At 45.4% G+C, this 24650-nt stretch overlaps 1 protein-coding gene across 12 annotated transcripts in view; it reads right to left on the bottom strand.

Annotated features, from left to right (window-relative positions):
* Positions 1–4785: 4785 nt before the first annotated feature.
* Positions 4786–24650, bottom strand: part of lpp (LIM domain containing preferred translocation partner in lipoma) — a 131446-nt gene continuing 111581 nt past the window's right edge. For all 12 annotated transcript variants that reach the window (XM_056414710.1, XM_056414713.1, XM_056414712.1 and 9 more), the window contains 3 exons: positions 9170–9348; positions 6862–6982; positions 4786–5785 (listed from right to left, as the gene is read on the bottom strand). In XM_056414710.1, the coding sequence (XP_056270685.1) occupies positions 5657–5785; positions 6862–6982; positions 9170–9348 (429 nt within the window). In that variant the 3' untranslated portion in view covers positions 4786–5656. The remainder of the gene's footprint in view (positions 5786–6861; positions 6983–9169; positions 9349–24650) is intronic.

Below are 24650 nucleotides of genomic sequence, written 5' to 3'. Positions count from 1 at the left end.
GTTCTACGGAGAGCAACACTGACTCCGCGATTACATCACCGCCTTCAGCAAACTCAAGGACGCACACGCGCGCACACTAAAATCAATGCTCTTGATGCAAATGCACTGCGGGGAATTCACTTTAAAGCTAATAATATTAAGCTGGCAGCGCTGCGATGTCGGCCCACATTGTAATGTTATGTAAATCTGACCGGGTGACGGCTTCATTTAGAGCGGGAGTGTGCGCGCGGTGGTTTCTGGGGCTTTATGCAGAGGAGTAAATTGGAGGGTACATCATGTTGGCTGGAGGGTCCATCACTCATCCATTTGTTTGTAAAACACCAGATTTATGTGCAGCAAAGCCCTCGGATACACTGCTGGAGGGCTTCTCTCTCCATCAGACGCGCGCGCGCACATATGCGCACACGCGCAGTATCGCCTCCAGCGTGTTTTTGGAGAGAATCAAAAATGACGAGGAAATCTCCACGTCGCCGGCATCCTAAAAGTCTTCCGTGCACTAGACGGGCTGCGTGGAGCGCCAGAGGCCGGTGGAGCAAGAAGCTGATGATATAACTCCGTCTTTACTGTAAGCTACGGGGGTCGGCCGCGGATAAATATTTCTGTTTGATTTCAAAACTCGGTGTTACATCACCGGCTCTGCTGTTTATGGCGTCTCGTACTTCCGCGTTTCAATTTGGGAGTGACACATGGGAAGGTTTAACACCAGGCCGGTCTTTAAGGGAATGGAAAATAATGAAAAATAAATAAATACAACTTTTTTTGAGTTCTTCTAACAACCCACCACGCGGATCCCAGTAGTTCTTAGTTGCGGCGTGTGGCCACAACAAGAGGAACAGCTCACTGCATCTGTGTGTAATTACACCGGCGTCCCAGACGTGTACTCCTAAGACCCGCGCGACTTAGCATTGTTTCTATTAGGCAGGTGATTCCAACCGGCCCGTTAAGGAGCGTTTGAGGACCGGCGGCGCGAGACGGGAGGAAATGAATCGGCGCTGTGTAAGCACAGTGGCACGCGCTCGCCACTGAAGGGCTGTTTGTTGTTTTAAAGGACTCTCAAAGAGAGAGGAGCCCACCGGGTCACAGCCGTTCAGGAACGAATCTATTTTCATCGGCGCGTACGTCGCTTAAGTAAAGATTCCTAAGGAGACGGGAGGAGAAGACCGAAGGAGAGAAGGTGGCTCATTACCATCCAGCGGAGCGAGGAGCCAAAGAGCGCGTGTTCAGCAGCGACGAGGGGGGGGGGGGGGGGAATACTGCTAAAAGACTAAAAAAGGACACGAACACGGAGGCTGTTGCAAAGCTTTTATTGAAGAGAGAGAAACAACGGTAGATTGCATGCCCCCCCCCCCCCCCATATATAGATCAAGAACACATGAGAAACAGGGTCAAGCTCTTTGCGGCGAGTTGCACTTTGAAGGCGCCGCTCCGCCGCCGCCTCGCGCGCCGCGGCGGAATAGACGCGTTTACCGCGCGGCAGCAGACTTGACACGGCGTCTTTTCGGGCGGCAATACTGCGATGCGGTGTCGCTCAGGTTAAAGGCACTTTTACAAACATGGGAGAAACAAAAAACAGAACAAGTACACTCAACGAATAAAATACTAAATTATGAGGCTCTTTTTTATTTTCTATATACTTGTAGCGACCGACGTGCTCTCACAGAAGATAAAACAAAATTAATACCGTAATCAGGAGAATTTGATTGCGCTTTTATGGCACATTAAGGTTGAACTCGGTGACCGTCAGGGTAGGTTTTGTAGAAAGCACGTGCTAATAAGTCAATAACACATTTTGAAATGTTTGATAAAAATCATTTAAAACCAGACAAAGACAGTTTTTTTAAAAGCACATGGCGCGTGCTCCCCTAAGTTCTCCAGCTAGCTGCGAACATCGCCCGTCTGCCGTTCGGCGATACTTCTATGCGGTCGTCGCTGCGAATGACCACATTTACATTCCACATTATAAAAAATAAAATGAATTGGTGCAGCTTGCAATGAGCTCACAAACTACCAGCAGCTCTTGTCGTCGGCCGTACCCTTAAACACGCATTGACGGCTGAATTGTACGAGACGTATGTGTTTGATTGTCAGCTGGTCCACGCAACGACACGTTCTGCTATGACTACATTTATTACATGAAGTTGACATGACTGCCTGCTTTCCCACGCTGTCCCAATCAAGTGAAAACACGACACCGGAATGGCTCGGCTGTGCGATGGTCACAACTGGCTTCAGGGGCGCTTCACAGGATGTCGTCCCTTTGAAATTGCCACGTTGTACCTTTGTACCTTTGTACCTTTGTACTTTTGTACCTTTGTACTTCTGTACCTGCTGTCTAATTATCATGTTGGACGGCCCGGTACCCACCTCTCACGGACGGCCAACAGGGAGACGCTGACTGAGTCGGGGGCTCTGCGGCAACAAATGTGCCAATAACCGAGACATATAGCAACACACGTGACAACATTATATACACAGTTTGTGTTGATGTGTTTTTGTTGCCTGACAACCGATAATCAGCTGGATCATCGAGTCAACCGTCCAATGAGCCGACGAGACGGCTCCGAGTACAGACCTCGTGTGGCTGGTGTGACATAATGTGAGAGATTAAATAAGGATTAAATGTCGTCGGTAACTTGGGAGACGCAGCTTTTCTCCCAGTTTGGTCTATTCATAATCTATTTTTAAAAACTGGAAATATAAGATTAATAAAAAACACCTGGAGAAGGATACCAATTGTGTTTCTGCACTTGTCGGTTATGAGTTGTTAAAATGTTTGTTGTTGTTGCTGCTTTTGAATGTGACTGGTGAACTGCGCTCCAAATCTTGATGGAAACGTTCCACAGGAAGTTCAGGTGGCTTCACCTTCTGGGGCCCGGCTCTCAGCTCTCACTCAGTTTTGAGGGACTATTAAACACTCCTTTATATTTTAAACAGTTTTTCTCTACTTTGGTGCAAAAAAAATGTGTCCTTGCCAAAGTGAATATATTAACAAGCTTATTAGCACAGTTATTTACAAAGCCTTTACCCCGGTTTAAATATGGCCAGTCCACTCCATCACAAAGACCCTGATGTAACCAGACTGGCTGTTTACAGGAGGATGTAAGAACCACTTCCTTGTTTCCAAAGAGAGGCAACAAACGCCCACATCTCAATGTGGAGGACAAGAGAGTTCTCTGAAGATTAAAATACGTTGCTTTGTTCATAATATAGCCATCCACATGCACAAGACATCTGTCATCTGAAATCGGGGAAATACTGTGAACCAAACCAATCCTTACGATAAACATCCGATCAGTACTTATCAAAAACATTGTCTTTGTTGTTGAAAGGTACCCTGTGGAGTTTTCTCGTAAACAAATTCAACATCAAAAAATACAAAATGTGTTGAATTAATCTCTTTTCTCAAAAGACATGAGCAAAAAATAAATTGTTCTTATATTTTAAAATGTGCAACGTTTACATCCATACATGCTCTCTAGTTGTCGTCGTCTTTCCTGCTTTTGCAGGCACGCTGCTTCGTAAAACTCGAGTGCCGCCAAATGTCCATCAGCGGACGTCTATACGGACAGATGACACAATGGGCCTTTGTCCACAGACATGTAAAGACTCCTCCCCTTCTATGCAAGACACACCCACGACTGAAAGATGCACAAAACGTCGTTTTTACAGAGCGGTTTTCATTTGGCATCTAAGGTGTCGTTTTTGCGATTCTGAGTCTGATACTAACGATCCCATTGCCTTGCAACCTATTGGCCAATCAGATTTCTCCGGAGGCCCCTAGCTCTGCATATGGATCCGTGTGTGAACTAAATGGGGGACCCGATCATGACAAACAGCGCCACTAGTGATCAAAAGCTCCACCGGGTACCTTTAACTCGCCTCATCATCGTATTGCTGTAGAAATTCTAATGAAGCAACTATTAAATCAGTCAAAATGCCGGTCAGCTGACTGTCATTCTTGAATGGAACAAAATAGTTTTTGGTGGGTGGAAATTCCCGTCGTCCCTTCTTTGCCCATAGACTCGAAACAAACACTAAATATAAAAGACAAGTTCCACAATCAATTCTGACTGTGTCACACAGTACCAACAGCATCGTTTTTGATTAAAAGATTACGATAAGGACACTTGTGCTCCAATCTGTACAGGTAAAATATTTCCTTATTCATAAAAATTTCTGATAAAGTGTCGATGCAATTAACATCAAAAATTGCATAGCCATCTCTAACTCGCTTTCTCTGCCGGACTGCGTCCACCACAATCACTAATCTAATGTGTGTCGCTGTAAATGAGAGAAAGAGTTACATATTCATCTGCTCAAAAAGTACATAGTTTAACTCAAACATTAGGCCAAATCTATCTGGAAAGCCCTGATTGTACGGTGCAGACTAACAGAACATGATCTACTGTTTGCATAGAAGCAAATTAGATAGTAAAGTACAAAAGGAAACGCGACGCTAAAAAGGGAATTGCATTCAACAGCTGCCTCGTGAGGACTTCCTCTTCGACACCAGGGCTACACTTTGTGATTCCTATGGTCCCGATCAATAAAATGGAACGCGTAATGTAGTCGCACGCGGATACGCACGCGGTAAACACGGAAGCTTAAATTCAATTCTTTGGTGTTCACTTGTGCAGAACTGTTTCATAATGCTTTTCCTATCCGAGTACCGTCTGTGGACTGAATCAAACACGGAAGAATACAGAGAAGGTCCTCACCAACACACTGTGTGCTCATGGCTTTTCTAAATACTGACGCAGTCACACACACGCGCACACACACACCCCCCCCCCAGCAGACGGGTGGGCTGAACATTTAAGCATGTATTTTGCTGGAGTCAGACTCTATTTTAGACCCCAAAAATAAAATTGGGCCGGCATGCGCACAAACCTGGCTGATTATGATATGAGATAATAACACTGAGTGATGATGTATACTGGAAGTGTTAACTGGTGGTTTCTGAGGGATTTTAAGCAATTTGTTTTGAAAAACGCTTATTTGCTTTTACAGAGGGAGTTAGATGAGAGGATTAATATATATATATATATAGTTTAGCATCATCATTTTAGCTTAGCATGAAGAAACCGCTAGCCTGGCTTTGTCTACCAACACTTCATCTTTTTATTTATTTGTATAAAAACAAAAGTTTAAAAGTGACAAGTTGCAGTTTATTTTAACTATATCTTGGCCAGAAGCCGCCTATTTAAAATCATTATTATGGACAGAGCCAGACTGGTTGTTTTTCATGCTAAGCTAAGCTATCCGCCTGTTGACTTCAGCTTCATATTTAGCGTACGGACATAATAATAATAATTTACTTATATAGCACTTTTTTAAACGAGGTTAACGAGTGCTGCATGAAATGACAGTGGTATCATCTAACTCTCAGTCAGAAAGGCTGTCAGCGTATTTCCCAAAATGTTCCTTTCACAGCACAGAAAAACCAAAAGACACGCCTCTTCTGCTGATTGTACCGAGTACATACATGTATGCAGGTGAAAGTGATGTTTCTGCTGCTGAACGTGAATATATATATCTATATATATATGCTGAGGAATGCAAGCGTCTGTCAATCTGTACATTTGCTCGCGCGCGCGAGAGAAAGACAGGAGAGAGCGAGGGTTATCACAGTGGAGGTGCCCGGGCGGCGGGTCGCTCAGAGGTCAGTGGTGGCCTTGGCGGTGAGGTCTTGGATGCGGCTGGTGTTACAGTTTTTGCAGAGGACGTGTCCGTCCAGAGGGTAGCAGCCCTGGTTGTCCCCCTCTGAGAGCAGAGAGCCGCAGTCCTGCAGGACACAGACACAACAGAGCCGGAATGAGACGCTTACTGGCGCCGAACGGCAGCGTCAAACTTACAGGAGGCCGAAGCCAGCGTCTGGCTTTCTACCAGCCGGTGAGTGTGGCGTGTGAGTGTGGTGAGTGTCCAGTCAGACACAAGACCCCTCTCGCCTGAGCCCCAACGACTACAGAGGCACATTCTTCTGTCGAGTTGATTGTTAGCATCCGTTTCTGGAGCTTTACTTCTGCATTTGGAGCGACTTCTCTATCCATATATTCTCCTATAAGCTTTTTCTCGACTTCAGCCATGTTTCTGTAGAGGCATAAAAGTAACAATGTTATATTGCTCTGCCCTGATTGGTTCGGTCTGAGAGAAGATGGACTCCCAATTATCAATAATAAGATCCCGAATGCTACCTGGGTGATGACTGCACTCGTCTCACCGCCGCCCGAAGAAGATCGCTCGTATTCCTCTGTTGTCTCTATTAAAGTGCCCTGTGTGGACCTTCAGTCTGACTGCAGCCGTCGGTGTGTTTTTTTGATCGATCTCACACACACACACACACACACACACACACACACACACACACACACACACACACACACACACACACACACACACACACACACACACACACACACACTCACTCTCTGGAAGAATTACAACTCCATCTACTCACGTCTCTCTCCTCTTGTTGAGCCTCCTTCAGCTGAACTAATCTGCTTTGCTTTCCTTTGACCTTTATGTCTGCCGTGCGCTTACAGCGGCGCGGCTCAGTGACAGCGCGACACGTTGCCTCTCTTCTTTCGGCCCGAGCACGTAGCGCCTCAGCGGCGCTTATCAGCCGGCGAGCGGCGGCTGACAGATGGGTTGCTATGTAGGTCTATAAACTTTGCAGAGGGGAGATGGAGAGCTATTTCCAGGCAGGTGAGAGAGGGATGATTGGCTTCTCGCTGGAAAGGTGACTCGGGGGACGGGTACGGAAGATGCTCCTTCGCAGGGCAACGCGGTGCACAACAAGCCGCGCTCATTAAAGGGCTTCCGATTAACACACAGAGAGCATGGAGGGCATGGAGGGCATACCTCGCAGCGGTAACACTGCACGTGGAAGTCGCGGTCCAGGGCCACGATGCGGACGGTCTCCTCCTGGCCCGGTGCCGGCATTATGGGCTCAGAGCACACACAGCAGCGCGGAGCGAACTTCCTGCGGACACAGAATAAAATCAGATAACGCCGTTGTAACACGATGCGACGCAATTTGAAAACAGATGTCACTTGTAATCGTTTTTGCACGGTGAACACGGGCTGCACCTACCGCCGTTACTCTGTCTTGATGAAATAGTTTGGTTTAATAAAACGTCTGAACAATATGACATATTAACACCAAAGCCCAAACTGATACGTTCACATTTCTTGACCTGTCCAAAATGTAAAAATTATGACAATAAAAAAAAGGTAAAAAAAGCAAATCCTTATAATTAAGGAGCTGGAATAAGAGGGGGTGCTTTATTTGTGCTCGATACATAACTTAAATAATGAATCAATAACTAAAATATTTCATGGCATTTTTGGCTTATGACCCCTAAAAGTACTTTGCTATCCACTTCATTGTATTTGAATAATTATTAGAAGTCTAACAAGGAGAAATTATCCAGGAATTATTCAAAAAAATGTAGTGAAGTCTGAATTTATTTTCTTTTTTTTCTGCTTAATCACCTATTGACCCTCAGATCTTAAGACTGGGCCCACATTTGGGAATCAATCTTGCAAACCGGTTCAGTTCTTCACACAAGAATAAACACAGGAGAGGTTATAAAGACCAGTCTTCACATAATGACACAGCGAATTAGAGGAAAAGGCCCGGCTTGTGCATTATTTCCTTCGCTTTAATTATTTATTCCCTCGACCGTCGAGGTGGCACTAAAAGCAAAATGTTCCCTTCTCTGAAATATTTTGTATAAATATATTATTATAGCATTTGAGGAAAAGCTAAACATAGGACAACTACAGAGATCAGAACTGACTCAGATGAACAATTTAAAATCAGCAGGAAGCGCTCCGTCCAACAATCGGATCGCTGAGGATATGAAAACACATTTCAGGTCATGTCAGGTGACCGAGGGCCGGCAGACACTTCTGGGAATCGGGTAGTGAGGGAGCCCGCGTGGCTTTGGGGAACCACGGCCCCGAGAGCATTAGCCAGAGAGAAAGCTCCGGCCCCCGGGCGAGGCTGTTCCTCAACGCAGAGGCCTATTCAGGTCACACTTGTCATATGGAATTAAACAACGGCCCGGCGCCGCTGCTCCACTGAGCAAAACGCTGTGCGCTCACACCGAGAGCGGGATGCTTACTTCTGTTTCCCTTCTGGTCGTTGAGCAGAGGAACATTTCTGGGAAGGTGGCCGCTATGCAATCGGTGGAGTGTGACGCAATGACAGGAAGCTACGATTAAACTCATGTCGGCAACATTTCACCGCGATAGGAAGGACTAAGATCTCAGATTGATGAGTCGTGAACACATTGTAGCTGAATATGTCAGCTTTTAAAGCAGCATTGTTAGCCAGGAGAACAAGCTGTAAACACGACGATGACATATCACCTTATAGAGTTGTTACAGACGTGATAGCAAACAAGTTGCCTGTTTACACAGTCGACCGACAAGCAAGCATTCATCTGGCATCATGTTGCTCTCCTCCGGCCAAATGTTAGTCACGCAATAGCTCTGCTGTTAACTCTGGTTTGATGTGAACCAATGAGACGCATCTCTGACTTTCCCCACCAGCTCAATGCTAGATTTGTTTGACTGCTTTGTTTGAGGAGTTTATCAGAGCTTGTTCTCTAAAAACAAATATTCTCTTCTTTTTAGCTTGGTTTTTGGTCTTCACCTCCTCCAGAGGGAACTCCTTGTTTCTTTAGCTGCTAAATGCTCCACTATGTTCACCAGCTGGTTGCTAACTTGGTCTGTCTGCAGTTTGAAGCTGGGCAGGGATTTATGGCAGTTAAGTCGTAGATCATAAAACCAAAAGAAGAGGCTGAATAACATTATTAGAGGTCCAGTGAGTTTGAGAAGTACTTGTGGCCTGCAGGTGATGTAAAAACATGAAAGGCTCTCGCAGAGGCCAATGTTTGGTTTGCAGCTGGGCTACTGTGGAAAGATGGCGGAGCCTATAAGGAGGTCCCCTTGTAGAAATGAAGAATTTATTCTAACTCAATGATTCTTATTTCCAGGTGATTACACACTGGAAAATAGAGTTAATAATAATAATACATTCCAGGAGAAATGCTACACACTGGCCCTTTAAGAGCTAAGTGGTCATTAGATTAAGTCATTTGATCCAGCGTTGTCACCGACGTATTGACTTCTCGACCCGATGAAGTCCCCGACTACGTACTTGTGAAAGTCCTCGATGCAGTGGATGTGGTTGGAAGCGTCCACGGTGAAGGGGATGCCGTCCAGGCTGCGGTGGCACACCACGCAGGTGAAGCAGTGGGGGTGGTAGGCTTTCCCCGTGGCCCGCAGGATGCGCTCCATGATGGGCTTACTGCAGATGGTGCAGGTCTCCAGGGTGTTCTGTCGACACAAAACCCACAGACCCACGTGATTACACAACAAACCTGATGATGAATCGAGTGAGTCGGATGATTCCTTTCCAAAGGCCGTCTTTGAGCTCTTGTACAATTAGCACTCGTCTGCTAATGGACTCTAAACCAGCGTGAACAATTTTGAAAAGTTTCTCTGCGTATTCTCCTTTTCTCCCAGTTTGTGGGTTCTTTCCCCCCCCGAGCTTCCCGCTGCTCGGCTCTCATTCGCGCCCCGTGCGTCCAATAAATCCACTGAGGACCTTTAGCTCGGCTGTCCTCGAATGCCTCTGAAGCTGACGGAATCTGATTAGCGCTGCCGTCCAAACACAAACACAGTCATTCTTCAGCCGCCCTCACCGGCACTTCATCCACCCGTATGCAAGAGTGCAAGCAGTAAATATCTCCACTTTGTGATGACTGCAGGTTTTCTGCAGCCAAGGCGACTGGGCAAGCGGCCCGCGGGGGGGACGGGGGGGATGTAGCGGCCGCCTGCTTCTGACTTATCTGTGGCATCTCTCTTCTTAATATCTACCGGGAGACGCCATTTGTTATTTCAATATTTCATAAATAACGACCGCCTCTCTAAACAGCAATGCAATTACTGGGGGTGGATATATCATGCATGGGTGATCAATGTGCGGCCTGATGTGGCCCCCCTGCTTCAGTCTGTGTCGCCCCCCCCCCCCCCTTCTCTCTCTCTATGTGCGTTTGGCTGGGCTAAAGGGTGCACGGTTCAGCTGCTCCAATTGGCTCCCACTGTAGCAGCGCGCTGCCTCAGTGTTTCCAAACAAAGCTCGGGGTGTGTAGCAACACTGCGTCGCGTCATCGGCTGCCTCCCAGACGCACCGCTGGGCCCTCTGCCGTTTAAAAGGACTCTTCTGCAACCTGCTGGGCCGAGGTGATCTCTTTCTCTCTCTTTTCTCTCTCTCTCTCTCTCATTTGTAGTCCGCATGCTACTGAGCAAAGCCGGTGGGGGGTTCAAAGAAACTACAATGCTAAAAAGAAAATGTTGGCGCGGCGACCGTCCTCCGCCCTCTGACCCGCGGCGGAGGGTGAGAGGGCGACAGATTAGAGCGGCGGATGTCTGACATGGAGGCTGTGAAAGGGAAAGGTGCTTTTGACCACATGGCCGCTTCTTCAAAACACTTCAGGCATTCTTTCATGAAAAGCAATGTGTGCAGTCAAGCTCAGCCTTCTTAGTTGTCTCTCTTTTCCTTTTCTCTCCCCCTCCAAGACGGTAATAGAAATAAACATTATTCCCAAGGGCAACATTTGTGTACAAACAATGTCCACATTGCAATCCTGCTCGATCCTGGAAGTGGAATGAAGCCTTTAATGAGCTCGCTGCACCGAGAGCCCTCGAGGTTTGCCTCACGCGCGCACGTGGAAACCGAGAGTGGTGGTGGAGGTAGAGGGAGAAAATATTTGCAAACTGAGAATATGAGTGAGATTCCAGGGCCAAGTAGCACTAGACCATCCTCAACTCTTCCTCATCTGTCTGCATTCCCACTTACTTATTCTCATCTGCCCTTCACGTGGGAATACCTTGCCCTTGTTTAGCTTAACTAGAGCATATGATTTCTCGGCACACAGTTCCTCCGGGCCATTGTAATGAGTACAGTGCTCAAAAGAGCAAAAAAAATAAATGAATTCTCTCTTGCTCTCTCCGACGGTGAGATTGTATGACCTCAATAAATTCTTTCTGCTCAGCCTGCGTTGTTGTTGTTGTTGTGTTTTTATTCGCTCCTGTCTCCTTTTATTTGGTGTGAGGTGACATTTAGCAAGGCCTGTTACACAAGCTCATGTCAAAACAGAGAGCGCACACAGGGTCTGTGTTTTGGGCTCAACCTCCACAGATGTTTTTTGGGATAATCAGCGTAAATCACTTCATGCCCTCTCTGTCCCACATCCAGGTTCTCTGCACTTTGCCACTAGAGGGCTGTATATGTCTGCAGATGTCTGGGGTTTTTTTGTGCCCCCCCCCCCTGACTAAATGTGATGTATTCAAGCATATGTATTCTTTTTTTCTCTCCTATTCCTCCCCTCCCTCCCTCTCTCTCTCCCTCATACATTTCTCTAAGTGTTTGCCCAGAAGGCTAAACAAATGTCTAGGCAGATGAGGTGACGTGAATTTAGGTCAGGCAGCCCTCTTGCTGATCCGAAGGGGCGAGTGGAAGTGTGTTAGTCAATTGTGCCCCCCTTCCCCTCGTTGTCAGCCGATAGCTTTTTGCTAAAAAGTGGTATCATGATCTGCGGCCGGCCGCTACTTAGCAACAGGCCCGCGAATACCGTTTGACAACGCTGTCTGTTGGGATGACGGGTGTGAGGGAGTTACACCTCAGTCCTGTCTTTAGGAACCATCAATGGAGTGGGATAACTTCACTCCTTTCCAGAGTGAAGTCAATTTGTAATTTCTAACTTTATTGGATTAAATGAGATTATCTTCAAATTTAAGACTGCTGGAAAATAAATAACAGCGTAAAACAACTATTCACTCCTCTATTCTTTTGAACACAGACCCCCGCTATAATCATTAGGGCTACAACGTTTGGATTCATCGGAAGATCATTTTCTAAATGAATGAATAGTCTGAATTATATTATCTAAATTATATTCAGTTTCCTACACGAGAAGCAGCAAACCTCGCACTTAACAGAATGAACCACACATGCTTGGCACTTTTGCTTGAGAAAGGCCAATTTACTGATTCTCATTCATGATGTTTAAATGTTTACTGAAGCCCGAGTACTGAATGAAAACTGTAATATGAATCAATACTTGCAAGGGGCCACGGGTTCCTCGCCAATTCAAACACTACAAAGGATTGCGTGGGTGGGACGTGCACAGGGTGAAACCAAGACACACTTTCCATGTGTGTGAAAATAAATGGTCAAGAGGTGGAAGTCTGCTGTGGCACGTTGCTAAGCTGAAGCCGGTCACCATCTCCGCAACACACATGTTTACACCGATCTATTCTTCTTTTTTTCTTTTTTCTCCACGCGTCCTCGTCGGAGCCGACCCGGGGCCGGCTGGACGACAGCGAGACTGCATTAGATTTATGACCTGGCACGCCGGAAGCCCTCGGAGCGGCGCCAGATTTACCGACGAGCTGAATCAGTGTGCGTCCAGGCCGCCACGGAGCGGGAATTAACGACACCGTGGTGACGGCAGCTCGGACGACATCTCACGACGGCTTGTTCGAGAGAAAGGCCCGAGCACCGCCGCTGCGCCCGCTTTCCTCTGCAGTGAAAAAGACACACCGACTTGGTCGTGAACTATGAGTCAGATTACTGACCCTCCTACTTCCTGAGGGAAGGTGTCCGCTGACCTAATGGACCTCGACAAGCAGCCTCTCTTCCCTTTTAATGCTTGAAGTTCAAAAGGCCTTTTAACTGGTTATGAAACGGTCTCGATGCAACACTGACGCGTCTATTTGACCTACATGCTGGAAGCGAACAGGAGATTTGCTCTTTCAACAAAGCTATTCTTATTGGCTGCTCGCGGGTCCGACTTCCTGCGTCGTCAGACCAAAAGATGTAAAGCACGCAGACAGTAAAGCTTTGTATTAGGGCTGTCAATCGATTAAAAAAAATTAACTAATTAATCGCACATTTTGAAATTCATTAATCGCGATTAAAAGTGTTTTTTCTTCTTTTTAAAGACCAAACTTCACACAGAGCTGTGTTTTCAAAGAGGCTCCTACCTATAAAGTGCCAGTGAGGTATTTAATATTGTGGATGATAAATTGTTTCTTCAGTGAAACATCCAGATTAGTAAAAAAAAGAAGTATATTGAGACCCCATTGGTCCTGTCATCTTTAACACTGGACAACAGCAGAACCAGTGGCCTTGGTAACTGACTGACATTCAAATATGTCCTGTTCACCCTCTGGAGGCTGGGGGCATTTTCTCCATTTTACCCAAAAATTTAAATTCACCTTTTAAAGGCGTTTGCATATGACACATCCCCACGTGTTATACATCAAACATTCCAGAACAATCTCATCTCTATTCAATGAGGCTCATTTGTCCTCGCGCCGTGTTCTCTGGCTTCTGACTGACAGGCTGCTAATGAGCCTGACCTGTGTGGTGGGAGGTCCTTGTGATTTACTGAGTGTTCATTGGTTGTTTTTTTCGCAAAATGTTGACAGACAAACGGATTGACAAATCACAGTGAAGGTTTCGTGTGACGAGTTCTTTCCGCGCCGCGTCACCCGACACGTCGCCCCTCCGTTCCTCTGTGTATCAGAGGGGGAGACGGGAGGAAGGAGGAGCAGGAGGAAACCCGACTGATTCATCCACGAGTTTAAACTGATTTCTGCTCCTTATTTTCTCGGAGAAATAATTGTTTTAAAAACGGAAACAGTGTCAAACCGCACTGCCGCGGTTTGAAATTCAGGGGAGTGAAAAAACTTCAACGAACACCGGAAGTAAACAAAGTTGCGTTAATTGCGTTAAAATATTTTAGTGCGTTAATGCGGCCAAATTAATCGCATAGATTAACGCGTTAACGCTGACAGCCCTACTTTGTATACATCTTAACTGTCATTAGCCTGGAAGCCAGTTAAAAAGAGATTTTTTTCACATTATATTTGTGGTTATGGCAGATACTAAATTGAATTGACCGAATATTTTTTAAATTTGTATTCTTTAAAAATAAAAATGAGCGATATAAAAAAAAAAAGCCAACCTTAGTTGGTCATTCAACAAATGGAGAATTGATTCAAAATGGATCCTGAAGCGGTCGATGACCTACCTCACCTTTAAGACCGGCACACAAAAATAATAATAAAAAAAGTATTAATGTGTTAAAAAAAAAAAGCTTTGGATAAACTAGCGGACTCTTCTCATTTCTAGTCTTTATGCTAAGCTAAACTAACTGGCTGCTGGTTGTGAATATCTTAAGTGGTATAATTCTTCTTAGCTAACTCTCTCTCCTGAAAGTGAAACGCCTCAATGTCAAAATATTCCTTAAAACACGGCGACAAAGAAAATACTGGTCTGTTTGAAAACTGCTCGCTGACCATCAAGAAGACCCCACTTGACTGTCCTGAAGAGGCCTGAAACCCTTGAAGTGGATTCCCTTGCCCGTCCGGTGTGACGTGGCGGCCCCCTGTACAGTCGATGCGTGTGGGTCTCCTGCAGCACCATTGGAGAGTGCTCTCACCAGGAAGCAGCAGTTACCTCACACACAGCTGACTTGGCACCAGCTTCAGCTCATGCATATTTAAAAAGCCGATTTGGCAAGACTGCCCACATCAGTGTTTACAGACACTGATGCCGCTGTGTGAATACTAATTGCGGAATCAGTATCTTCTGTCACAGGGATATTTGTGAAAGTCAGAGACATAGTACACTTAAAGAGTAATTATGATTCATTTTGGGCGAAGCCAGTGGTCAAGGTTAAACAAATATATATATTATTTTCCACATTCTTGGGCCTGCCGATAATGCCAGAAATCGGCGTTGGACGGGAGCTCATTTAATTGACGACACATTTGCACGCCCCTCCCGTGATCCGTCGTCTGCCCGAGCCACGGAGGTGGAGAGGTCTGTGTGAGTTTCTATCACCTGGCCGGTCGAGCATCTCTCCCGCTTCTACGAGTGAGCCACATTCACATTCAGTTCTAAATTCAAACTTCACATATCGGTGATTGCTTTCCAGTGACTGTCTCTCGCTTGCGTCCTGTTCATCCGTCTGTGTGGCGTGCGGGAGCACATGGCGATGTGCTGACATGACCTGACTCCTTTGCGAAACCCTGTCCTTTATGAGAGCATCATGTGAATCACCCACATCTGCTGCCTGGACAACTAAGGTATGTCTGTGTGTGTGTGTGGTTTGAGCGACCATGTCACACAACAGAGAACGCGATTCTCTTCATGGTATTTTTTGGTAACTCCAGAAGACCGGCGACCTTGAAAACCGGCGTCCGTGTGATTCCGCTTGTGACACTCTTCTGTGTGCACGCCAGTCAGTCAGAGATGAGCGGGCAGCCCGCTTCCTCCGAGTGGCGCTCAGCGCGGGCCCCGTCTCGTCCGTGTGACAAACTCGCCAGACGGCCATTCTGATTTGTTGTTTTTGTTGACATCTGTCTGGACGCTTTATGAGCAGCCTCAGCCCGAGGACCCTCCTCACTGGCGGCTGCTGAGCAGGCTTTCACCTTTTTCCAGTTACCAACACCAATTTTTACGGTCAAATAAATGGCATGCGCCAAAGGAGATTCAAATATTCATGTGGCTGCCTCTGTCTCTCTCGGTCTCTGGCAAAGTGGCCGGCCTGCCCGTCTGCCTCTCCGCCTTAATTTCAGCTCCGCAGCAGAATGTGAGCCCTCTGGACTCAATGTCTCCTGCTCTGGTTACAGAGAGAAACTGACAAAGAACCCCAGCAGTAGTTCTCTCATGCCATGAGTTGGAGTGACATTGTGGTGGGTCAGCACTGGGCCACAGATATATTTTTCTCCTGGGTTGAGGAGGGTGGTGGTGGTGGCGGGGGGTGCGTGTGTGTGTGTGTGTGGGGGGGGGGGGGGGGCTTGCACTCGGACAAAAAACACAAGGTTGGGTTGAAGAGGGACCCGGTGTTTTGGAATAGCTCCGGCCTAGTCTTATCCAAATAGCGTACTCTATTCCCCCCCCCCCCCCCACACACACACGTGTCTTAGCATGTGTTGAGATGTGAACCCCTATTCATGCAAGTTCTATCTAATTGGCTCCCTCCTTTAAGGAATTAGACCGAGTTAATCACGTCTGAATATACAGAACTCAATTAGAACTCCTCGAGCTAATGCACAGACATGAATATTTGATGACGCAGTCAGCAGAAAAGCCGAGGCCGCTCCGCGTTGGTGCCTCAGACGTCACAAGTTTAAAACAAATGCCGCAGCACTGAATAGCATGTGTGTGTGTGTGTGTGTACCATCTGCGTATCCTTCACATGGAAGTGACAGGTGTGTGGGCGGCGTGCAGTCGTTTCTAACTACAGCCGCGTGGGAGCAGCAGCGCAAACTTTGCTTCCCTGCGCTGTGCGGTTGACATCGGCCGGGGCCTGGCTGTGAGGCGGGATCGTATCAGCCCTCTCTCAATGGCAGCAGGGTCCCCGGGGGGAGTTCTTGGGGATATCCCATTGTTTGGTGGGAGAAGAGTCCGCTATGATTCGCTGTGGAGGACATCCATTACCAGCAGCCCTGATACAGCTGGCACCACGCCGGTCGCCTCCGGGTGTTGTGCCACCATCGGAAACTTCCCTTTGCGATTGAGATTGAATGAGTATGGTGCCTTTGAACTCACTTTAATTCGGTAAACATGAGCAGAGCAGTGGCTCCTCACCTTTACTTTAGGGCAGGGGTCGGGAACCTATGGCTCGCGAGCCATATATGGCTCTTCTGGTGACGGCATATGGCTCCCAGACAATTTTGAGTTAAAAAAAATAAAAATCTACGCCCGCCCCCCTGTAATTTTCTCTATCGCGCAGATTACAGCAGAAGTAATTTAAGGTCCATTTCTTAAAGACGTCTTTGTTCTTTTATTAAACTAAACGTCTGTTATTGATCGTCTCTACAGCAGCATGTCATTCTGACTCTACGTGTCGCGTTAACATTTCTCGGCTCGCCGTCTCGCGCCGTAGAGCTCCGATGCCGGCGTGTGCGCGCATCAGGACGGAGCAAAGAAAATGTCACCTGCACCCCCCTCCGTAGCATCATGCAGCACCAAAAGTCGCATTAACCCGTGTGTTGCCTTAGGGTCATTTTGACCCGAATCAATATTACACCCTCCCCCCGCCTTAGGATTAATTTGACCCCATTCAATGTTTAATGTCGGTGTTCTTTCGGTAGTCAACAAACAAACATAAAGTGCCTCACACTTAAACTTGGAAAACAATATTAATTCTAATAATTTTCTGGAGGTTTTAATTGCTGGCGTCAAATTGAACCCAAAGGGTAAAATATGTTAGTAAATATAAAGGTAACAGGAGGGTGAAACATTGAATCGGGTCAAAATGACCCACAGGCGGGGGGAGGGTGTAATATTGATTCGGGTCAAAATGACCCTAAGGCAACACAAGGGTTAAAAGCAAGACATATTTAATTTCTTATACGTTAAAAATACTATATGGCTCTCAATGAAATATATTTAGAAATATTTGGCTTTTATGGCTCTCAGTCAAAAAGGTTCCTGACCCCTGCTTTAGGGTCAGATGTGCCCCCACGTTGAAAGTAGATTTAAAGTACCACCACAGACGACAGTTACAGCATGTCTATCCAGAATGTCTTCGTTAAGATGTGAATGCTTGAGTTACGGCCTAAAATGCGTTTTGTGAAGGTCACAAGTGGACATTGTGCCAAATTTAAAGAAATTCACTCCGGGCGTTCCTGAGATATCACGTTCACAAAAATTAACTGGATGTAAAATATGATTTTGTCAACTTTTATGACTCGTGGCCAGAGGCATAACATTTTACTTTTTTTGTACATTTGGTCCAATGTCATTCAGGTCCTTTTGGTGAAGTTTGCATTTTTACTGATAGCACCTGGAGGGAAGTTGGAACTTAAAACCATTTCAAAATTACTTTTAGCTAATCATTCCAACTGTTTATCCATTACTTGAACTCTTTCACCTTTTAAGTTTAGTTGATTTGATATGAACATCGCAGAAGAATTAGAAATGTCACATTTCTGTGGAATAAAAATACGCACAAAGACCAGATGCACAACACCTACACAGCTGGTGTGACAACAGATGGTCCAGATGAGGTTCTGCATTTTGCAAAGCATTATAGAAGTAACCGCTCATTGAGGTCTGGGTGTTCACTGTGTTGCTCTACCGGTGTTTTGTACCCAGAGACTGGAAAGTCAACATTTTTAAATATGGCCATCGCCATCTTGGCTGATTTCCCGGCAATGAATGGAAGTTATCAGATTTGGAATGTGAAGGAGTGAAGTTGGGACGATGTATAGGTCTCTGGTACAACGTAGCCCCGCCCGAATGCATACGCTGCTTTCTAGTCTATTTGACTCGAAATGGAACATAACTTACGACATGAACATCATTCTGTATTGAAAAAGATTTGAACGTAGAGATTGACACCATAAACTTATGTTTACAATGTTTACTGAGGGAATACATCTAGAGAGAAGTAGTTTCCTTTTCTCACAGACTTCTATACAACCAGAGCAGTCGACCCTGGTGGTCAGAGGAGAGAATGCACGTTTTAAGACACTTCAGCCTCACTTGAGAGAACCGGAGGTTGCCTCCTGCTTGTGACACATTCATGAAGCAGGGAAGTAACATGACCACGAAGGTATTTAGAACTAAACTGTGAGTTGAAATAGTTAAGGAAGCTTTCAAAGCTGAACAGTTCTTCCAAAATGTGCCACCCCATTGTTTTTTTAGTCAATTATTATTGTCAGGTTATAGTGATTGGTTTTATAGTTGGTAGTGAAACTTGCTGTATAGTGACCAGGAAGTGACAGTAAGATAGGTGTGGGCATCTCGTGGCATGCACGCAGAGCTAGGCTGTGAAGTTAAGGTTTAATTGAACTTTTTCACAGACGTTACAGATTTGTTTGCTTTTAACTATTGAAACTTTGAGAGATAATCATTTAAAATTGTTTATCCATTACTGTGGTAAAAAAAATTCCTCTCTTTACAAACAATTTAAAGAACTGTTGCCTTTGACAACTTTTGGTTGGTGGAGTGGTGTACTCTCCTGGAGCTATCTGAATAGTTACTTTCTAATTATAATATATATATATATGCATACATACATATACATACACTACCGTTCAAAAGTTTGGGGTCACTTAGAAATGTCTTTATTTTTCAAAGAAAATCAGTTTTTTCAATAAAGATAACATTAAATTAATCAAAAATACACTCTATACATTGTTAATGTGGTAAATTAATATTCACGGTGGAAGTGTCTGGTTTCTAATGAAATATCTCCATAGGTGTATAGAGGCCCATTTACAGCAACGATCACTCCAGTGTTCTAATGGTACATTGTGTTTGCTAATCGCCTTAGAAGACTAATGTCTGATTAGAAAACCCTTGTGCAATTATGCTAGCACAGCTGAAAACAGTTATGCTGGTGATATAAACTATATAACTGGCCTTCCTTTGAGCTTGAAGTTTGAAGAACAAAATTAATACTTCAAATATTAATCATTATTTCTAACCCTGTCAATGTCTTGACTATATGTTCTATGAAATGTTCAATTCATTTGATAAATAAAAGTGTGAGTTTTCATGGAAGACACGAAATTGTCTGGGTGACCCCAAACTTTTGAACGGTAGTGTACATATTGTATTAATCTTCAAACTACTTGAACTACTCCACAATGGTTCCACATACAGCGCCATGCTGGCAAGGGCAGAATTCCTCTGAAGGAAATGCATTGTTAAAAACCAGTGTCCTCCGTATATGGAGGTAAACTCCCCCCTGATAATCTGTTCAATGCTACCAAGAACAAAGCAGGTATCAGAAAGCCCAACGTCAACCCTTTCATCTCGTCTCAACATACTGGAGAAGTGCCCGGGACTTTTTACTGCACAGACTGACAGTTCAGGTTTACCCAAATGATGGAAATCAATTAAATCTTTGGAAGCAATGTGGAATTGCTGTTTTCTGGTCTCTGAGAATCACTTCTTTTTGGCTGGGACTTTTCCCACCATCAAAGCCGATTGTATATGAGAGAAGGAGATGCCAAGTCTCTGAGGGGAGGTGTAGTCTGTTTATTCGGAATATACTGGAAAACTATTGCACCAAAAATGAATCAAACATTGGAGCCGCCCAAAATAAGTCCCATAGTTCCTTCTTTGATTTTCACATTTAGTATATCTCTTGGATTATTTTAGATTGCAGTACCTTGTGTATCAAACTTGTGTTTGTGGCTGATGCAGACATCTGCGTTTTCCTCAACACTTAGCAGAAGTAGACCCATTACAAAAGTTATACATTTAAAAACAAGACTAATGTGGTGAGGAGAGGAAATCAATAAAAACAGAAAAAGTATGCTCTGAACAAAAGCCTCTAAATGTGGAATATCTTTGTGTATACGATGTGCCTTTTTGGGAAATCCCATAGAAAAGGATGTTTCTCAAAGAGGGTCCTTGCTGACGATAGAAATTCACATTAAGAGTTTGTGCTGGAAAAAGTGAGTCTGCATTTGAAAAAGTATTCCACAAAAAAAAAGCAGCAGATAGTTGAGCCATAAAAAAAAAAAACCAAAGAGGCAATATGAAGGGAGCGAGCAGGTGAGGCTGACATCACAACTTTACACGACGGAACAAACAGACACGGGGGGGTTAAAAGCTCATCAGTCAATCATGAACGTTCGCTGGTGACTGGCAGCTGCCACAAGCACGACGTGGACAATGAGACGAACCATTCATTTTAAATAACAGAGCCAAAGTACAACACCAGATAATGAACGTAATTACATTCAAGCGACTTGCCGCCCGTGACCTTGGTGGGCTCTGAAATCCTGTCAAAAGAGGCAGAAATAGATAAGGTTTTTTTTTTGGTGTGCGGACAAATCCATATCTCTTTTATTACTGCTCTTTCAATAGGAAGCTCCGCTCCTGGCACGACCTTGTGTTACTCACATCAGTCTCATTACAGTTCACATAAAACCAGCTGCACTTTAGATGATCTATATTCAAGTGAAGTGGTAGTAGAAACAGTAAAGTGGAGGTGTGACTGCCTCAAACAGGGAAGCCTTTCTCACAAGTCCATGGTGTCAGTTTAGCGGACTGAATGGATCTATATACCTGCAGAAAAACCGGAAGCCAAGGGCGGTTGAGCAGCCGTTTTAAAGTCAAATAACTTGGCTGGAGAAATGCTGAAGTTATTTGCGAGAAAGCGGCAACAAAGCAGAGATGGAGGACATCGAATGAACTGAAGAACAGGAGTCGTGGCAGCTTGTGTAAGCAATTAAACTCGGTGGCACCGAATCCCACTATTGAACTTCTTCAAAGACCAGCCGAGCCGGCAGACACGGGGAGAGTCCTTGTTGCTCTCAGCGCTGTTCACTAATACGCTATCCCGGTTAAAAGAAGACCTGCTCAAGTGAAATGAGACATGAAATTACTAAACGTATAATTTCAAATAGATGTGGTGACATTTCGGGTTGGATTCTTAAGACGGTATCATGACCGCCGGGACAAAGCGGCTTCATTTGCTTAGAGAGGCCCATGAATGTGGCCGCAGTTGCTTTTAGTTTCTTGAATACAGGAAGGAACGTTCAGCGCTCTCGTCCTGAAGGTTTCAGTCCTGGTGGATGTGGCGACGCCGGCGGTTTCCAACATCAGGAGCAACAAGTTTGGATATGAGCAGCTACTTGGTCAGAAACACAAAAGAGGAGCAACAGCCAAACAAATCAAGAAGTCAGTTAAAACCAACTGCGACCGCGATCAGATTTCAAGCCGGCATCAGGCCTCGTTGGAGGCGCCTGCTTCCTGTTCCATACTCCCTGCAATACAAACCGATCCGCTCTCAATCAACGTAAAATAAAATAATTTGTGATGAACGATAGCCGCCAGCGCTAACCTCCGTTATGAGCACATTTCCTGTGACTGCTTCATAAAATTTAAGGAGAAGCCAGAGAACAAGTTGGCATTAGCAGTAAGTTCACAGCTCTGTTATTGTGCTATTGTGGAATCTGTGTGGCGGCCTCTACCACTGACAGTGGAAGCGATCATGTGCAGAGGTTGATATAGAATGTTAACACATTGAATGAAAAAAACCACAGATCATAAACAGTATTGAAATGCGGTTCAATACCACGAAAGGAAATCCAACTCGTGTTTCCGTCATTCCAACCACAGAGCACTACACTCGCCGCGTACCTGGACCTAATCTCACAAATTGCAGCACTTTTCCTCGAGTGGAGCACTCTTCTTAAATGTATCACGCCTCATATCTTTGCTCTCAGCGAGCTCCAGCAGAGACTGTGCTCTTCAAGAATGTAAAGGAGGAGAATAAAAGAAGCCCCAAACCTTCAGCTTTCTGCAATTTACTATGCATTTAAGGTCGTAATCTGAGGTTGTTTAGTGTGAACCCCGGTCCTCATTTTTTGGGTCAACACATGAAAACATTCTAAATGCCACAGTGGATCCCCATCTACGAGGGCGATTACTCGCCACCGTGGCTGGAGTGGTTAAATACTTTTGTTTTATCGTCCCGCCCCACTGGGTCACCCTCCTGTTTGTGAATATCTAGATGTGCCGTCATTCATTTGATACAGTTTGCAGCTGAAAAAGAAAAAAAAGGAGGAAAGAAGTCAGCAGCAATGCTTTGAATCCACTGGGAAATAAAAAGTCTCACGTGAGAGCTTTCTTGGAAAACACTTAGCGGCACTTAAAGTCAAAACTAAAAGACAAAACTGCCGAGTTTGCTTGAGGTTTCATACTTTGAGTCTCATGTGTGCAAACAAGGAAAGGGGGAAAGATGCATGGACACCTCAGGCATCAGACAACGGGAGGAAAAACAATCTAATAAATGCCAATGGTGACATGAACACGATTACGGAGCGCTCTATGCAAAAGAAAGAGACATTAATCGGCCGTATGTGGAGTTTATCGCTGCGTATTCAAATGGGCAGCGATAAGGCTCCGCCAAACACAAAGGCTGATCACTGCCCCGCTGGCCGTGGGGCAGCAGTGTGACCGAGGCCGCTGACACGGGTAGAGATAGCAGGGCTGTAAAACCAGGACGCACGCAGGTGACGATGACCGACGAGCTGCTGCACATTACTGAAAAGGAATAAGCGACATTACGTAAAACAGTTTAAACGAGGCGGATTGTGCGAAACACAAACATCGGCATTGTTCCCACGGGATATGTAAAGTCTGCGCCCAGATTATTACATTACACTACATGTCATTTAGCTGATGCTTTTATCCAAAGCGACTTACAGCAAGTGCATTCAACCAAGAGTACCAACTCAGAACAACAAGAATCAAGAAAGTAACATTTCTTTCTACAAAAGTACCATAACTAATACCATTATTAGTGCCATTCAAGTGCTAATCTGTTTTTTAATCCAGATATAGTCGGAGGAGATGTGTCTTTAGTTTCCGGCGGAAGATGTAGAGACTTTCTGCTGTCCTGCTGTCAGTGGGGAGCTCGTTCCACCAATGAGGAGCCAGGACAGCAAACAGTCTGGATTATGTCGAGTGATTAGCTCGAAGTGCAGGAGTCACAAGTCGATTGGTTGATGCCGAGCGGAGCGAACGTGCTGGGTTATAAGGCTTGACCATATCCTGGATGTAGACGGGGCCGATCCATTCGCAGCACGGTACGCAAGAGCCAATGTTTTGAAGCGGATAAGGATGGCTGCTGATCGCCTCCTCTGATACTTGGCACAAAACCTTTCGGGATGGCAATCAGCTTTGCCAGTGCAAAATGTATGCCGGGAATTCCTGGCAAAGGGGATTATTGGTTGCTGCTCATATAATATTAGAGGTTAAGAACAGAACGACAATCTGCAGTCAAAAAAAACTCAAACGAATTCACAGTGTCTCGTTGCTGGGAGAGATTCCTCGACTGACTGACTTGAACTTTCCCCTTCTCTCTCTGGGATATGACGTTTCTCTGCAGAGACCCAACTCTCACGCTCACGCTCTAATCGTACGGAGGCATATGACCCTGAGGATGAGAATAAAAGAAGAAGAAATTACTTTCATTAAGAAATTCAGATTCCCCCATCCTTTTGATCTTGTGCCAGAAGAACATTTATGCTGATGAAATGCATAAATAAAGTTCTTAAATTATCCCACTCCTCTTTAGCGCGTGTATCGAGAGTTGGAGAACTTCCAGACGAGACAACTACAATCTCGGTGAGTGCCTCTGAAAAGGGGATGATTTAAGAGATGGCCTGCCACTGGTTTTGCTTTACTGGTAAATTGGCCATCGAGCCATTTCCTGCAAGTGAGGGAAATATTACAGATGTGTCAGAGGAATCAACGATGTGGTTGAAGCTATTTCTTTGGGGCAAATACTCATCGGTGCAGGGTGTTTACGCAAAAATCTACCAAGTTATTTTTTAGCTGGCCCGGTCGTCACCACGCTCCACCCCTCATCCACTAAAACAAAGCAAACCACATTGTTACAGAAATCGATGCAGCAGAACCAGAGAGGATTTATTTTTCCTGTCACGTGTTCTCCTTCCTCGTCAAAAACCTGGCACGGTCATTGCCCACAATGCAACTCTGCCTGCATGGAGCTGCTGGCCTACTCTATCTCCACCCCCCCGGAGTGACTCAACGCTGACTCAAGTGACATCACTTGAGGAGA

The sequence above is a fragment of the Pseudoliparis swirei genome, chromosome 5, assembly GCF_029220125.1.
Source record: "Pseudoliparis swirei isolate HS2019 ecotype Mariana Trench chromosome 5, NWPU_hadal_v1, whole genome shotgun sequence".
Taxonomy (NCBI): Eukaryota; Metazoa; Chordata; class Actinopteri; order Perciformes; family Liparidae; genus Pseudoliparis; species Pseudoliparis swirei.
The sequence above is the reverse complement of the archived record's forward strand: the minus strand, read 5'-3'. Positions and strand labels throughout refer to the sequence as shown.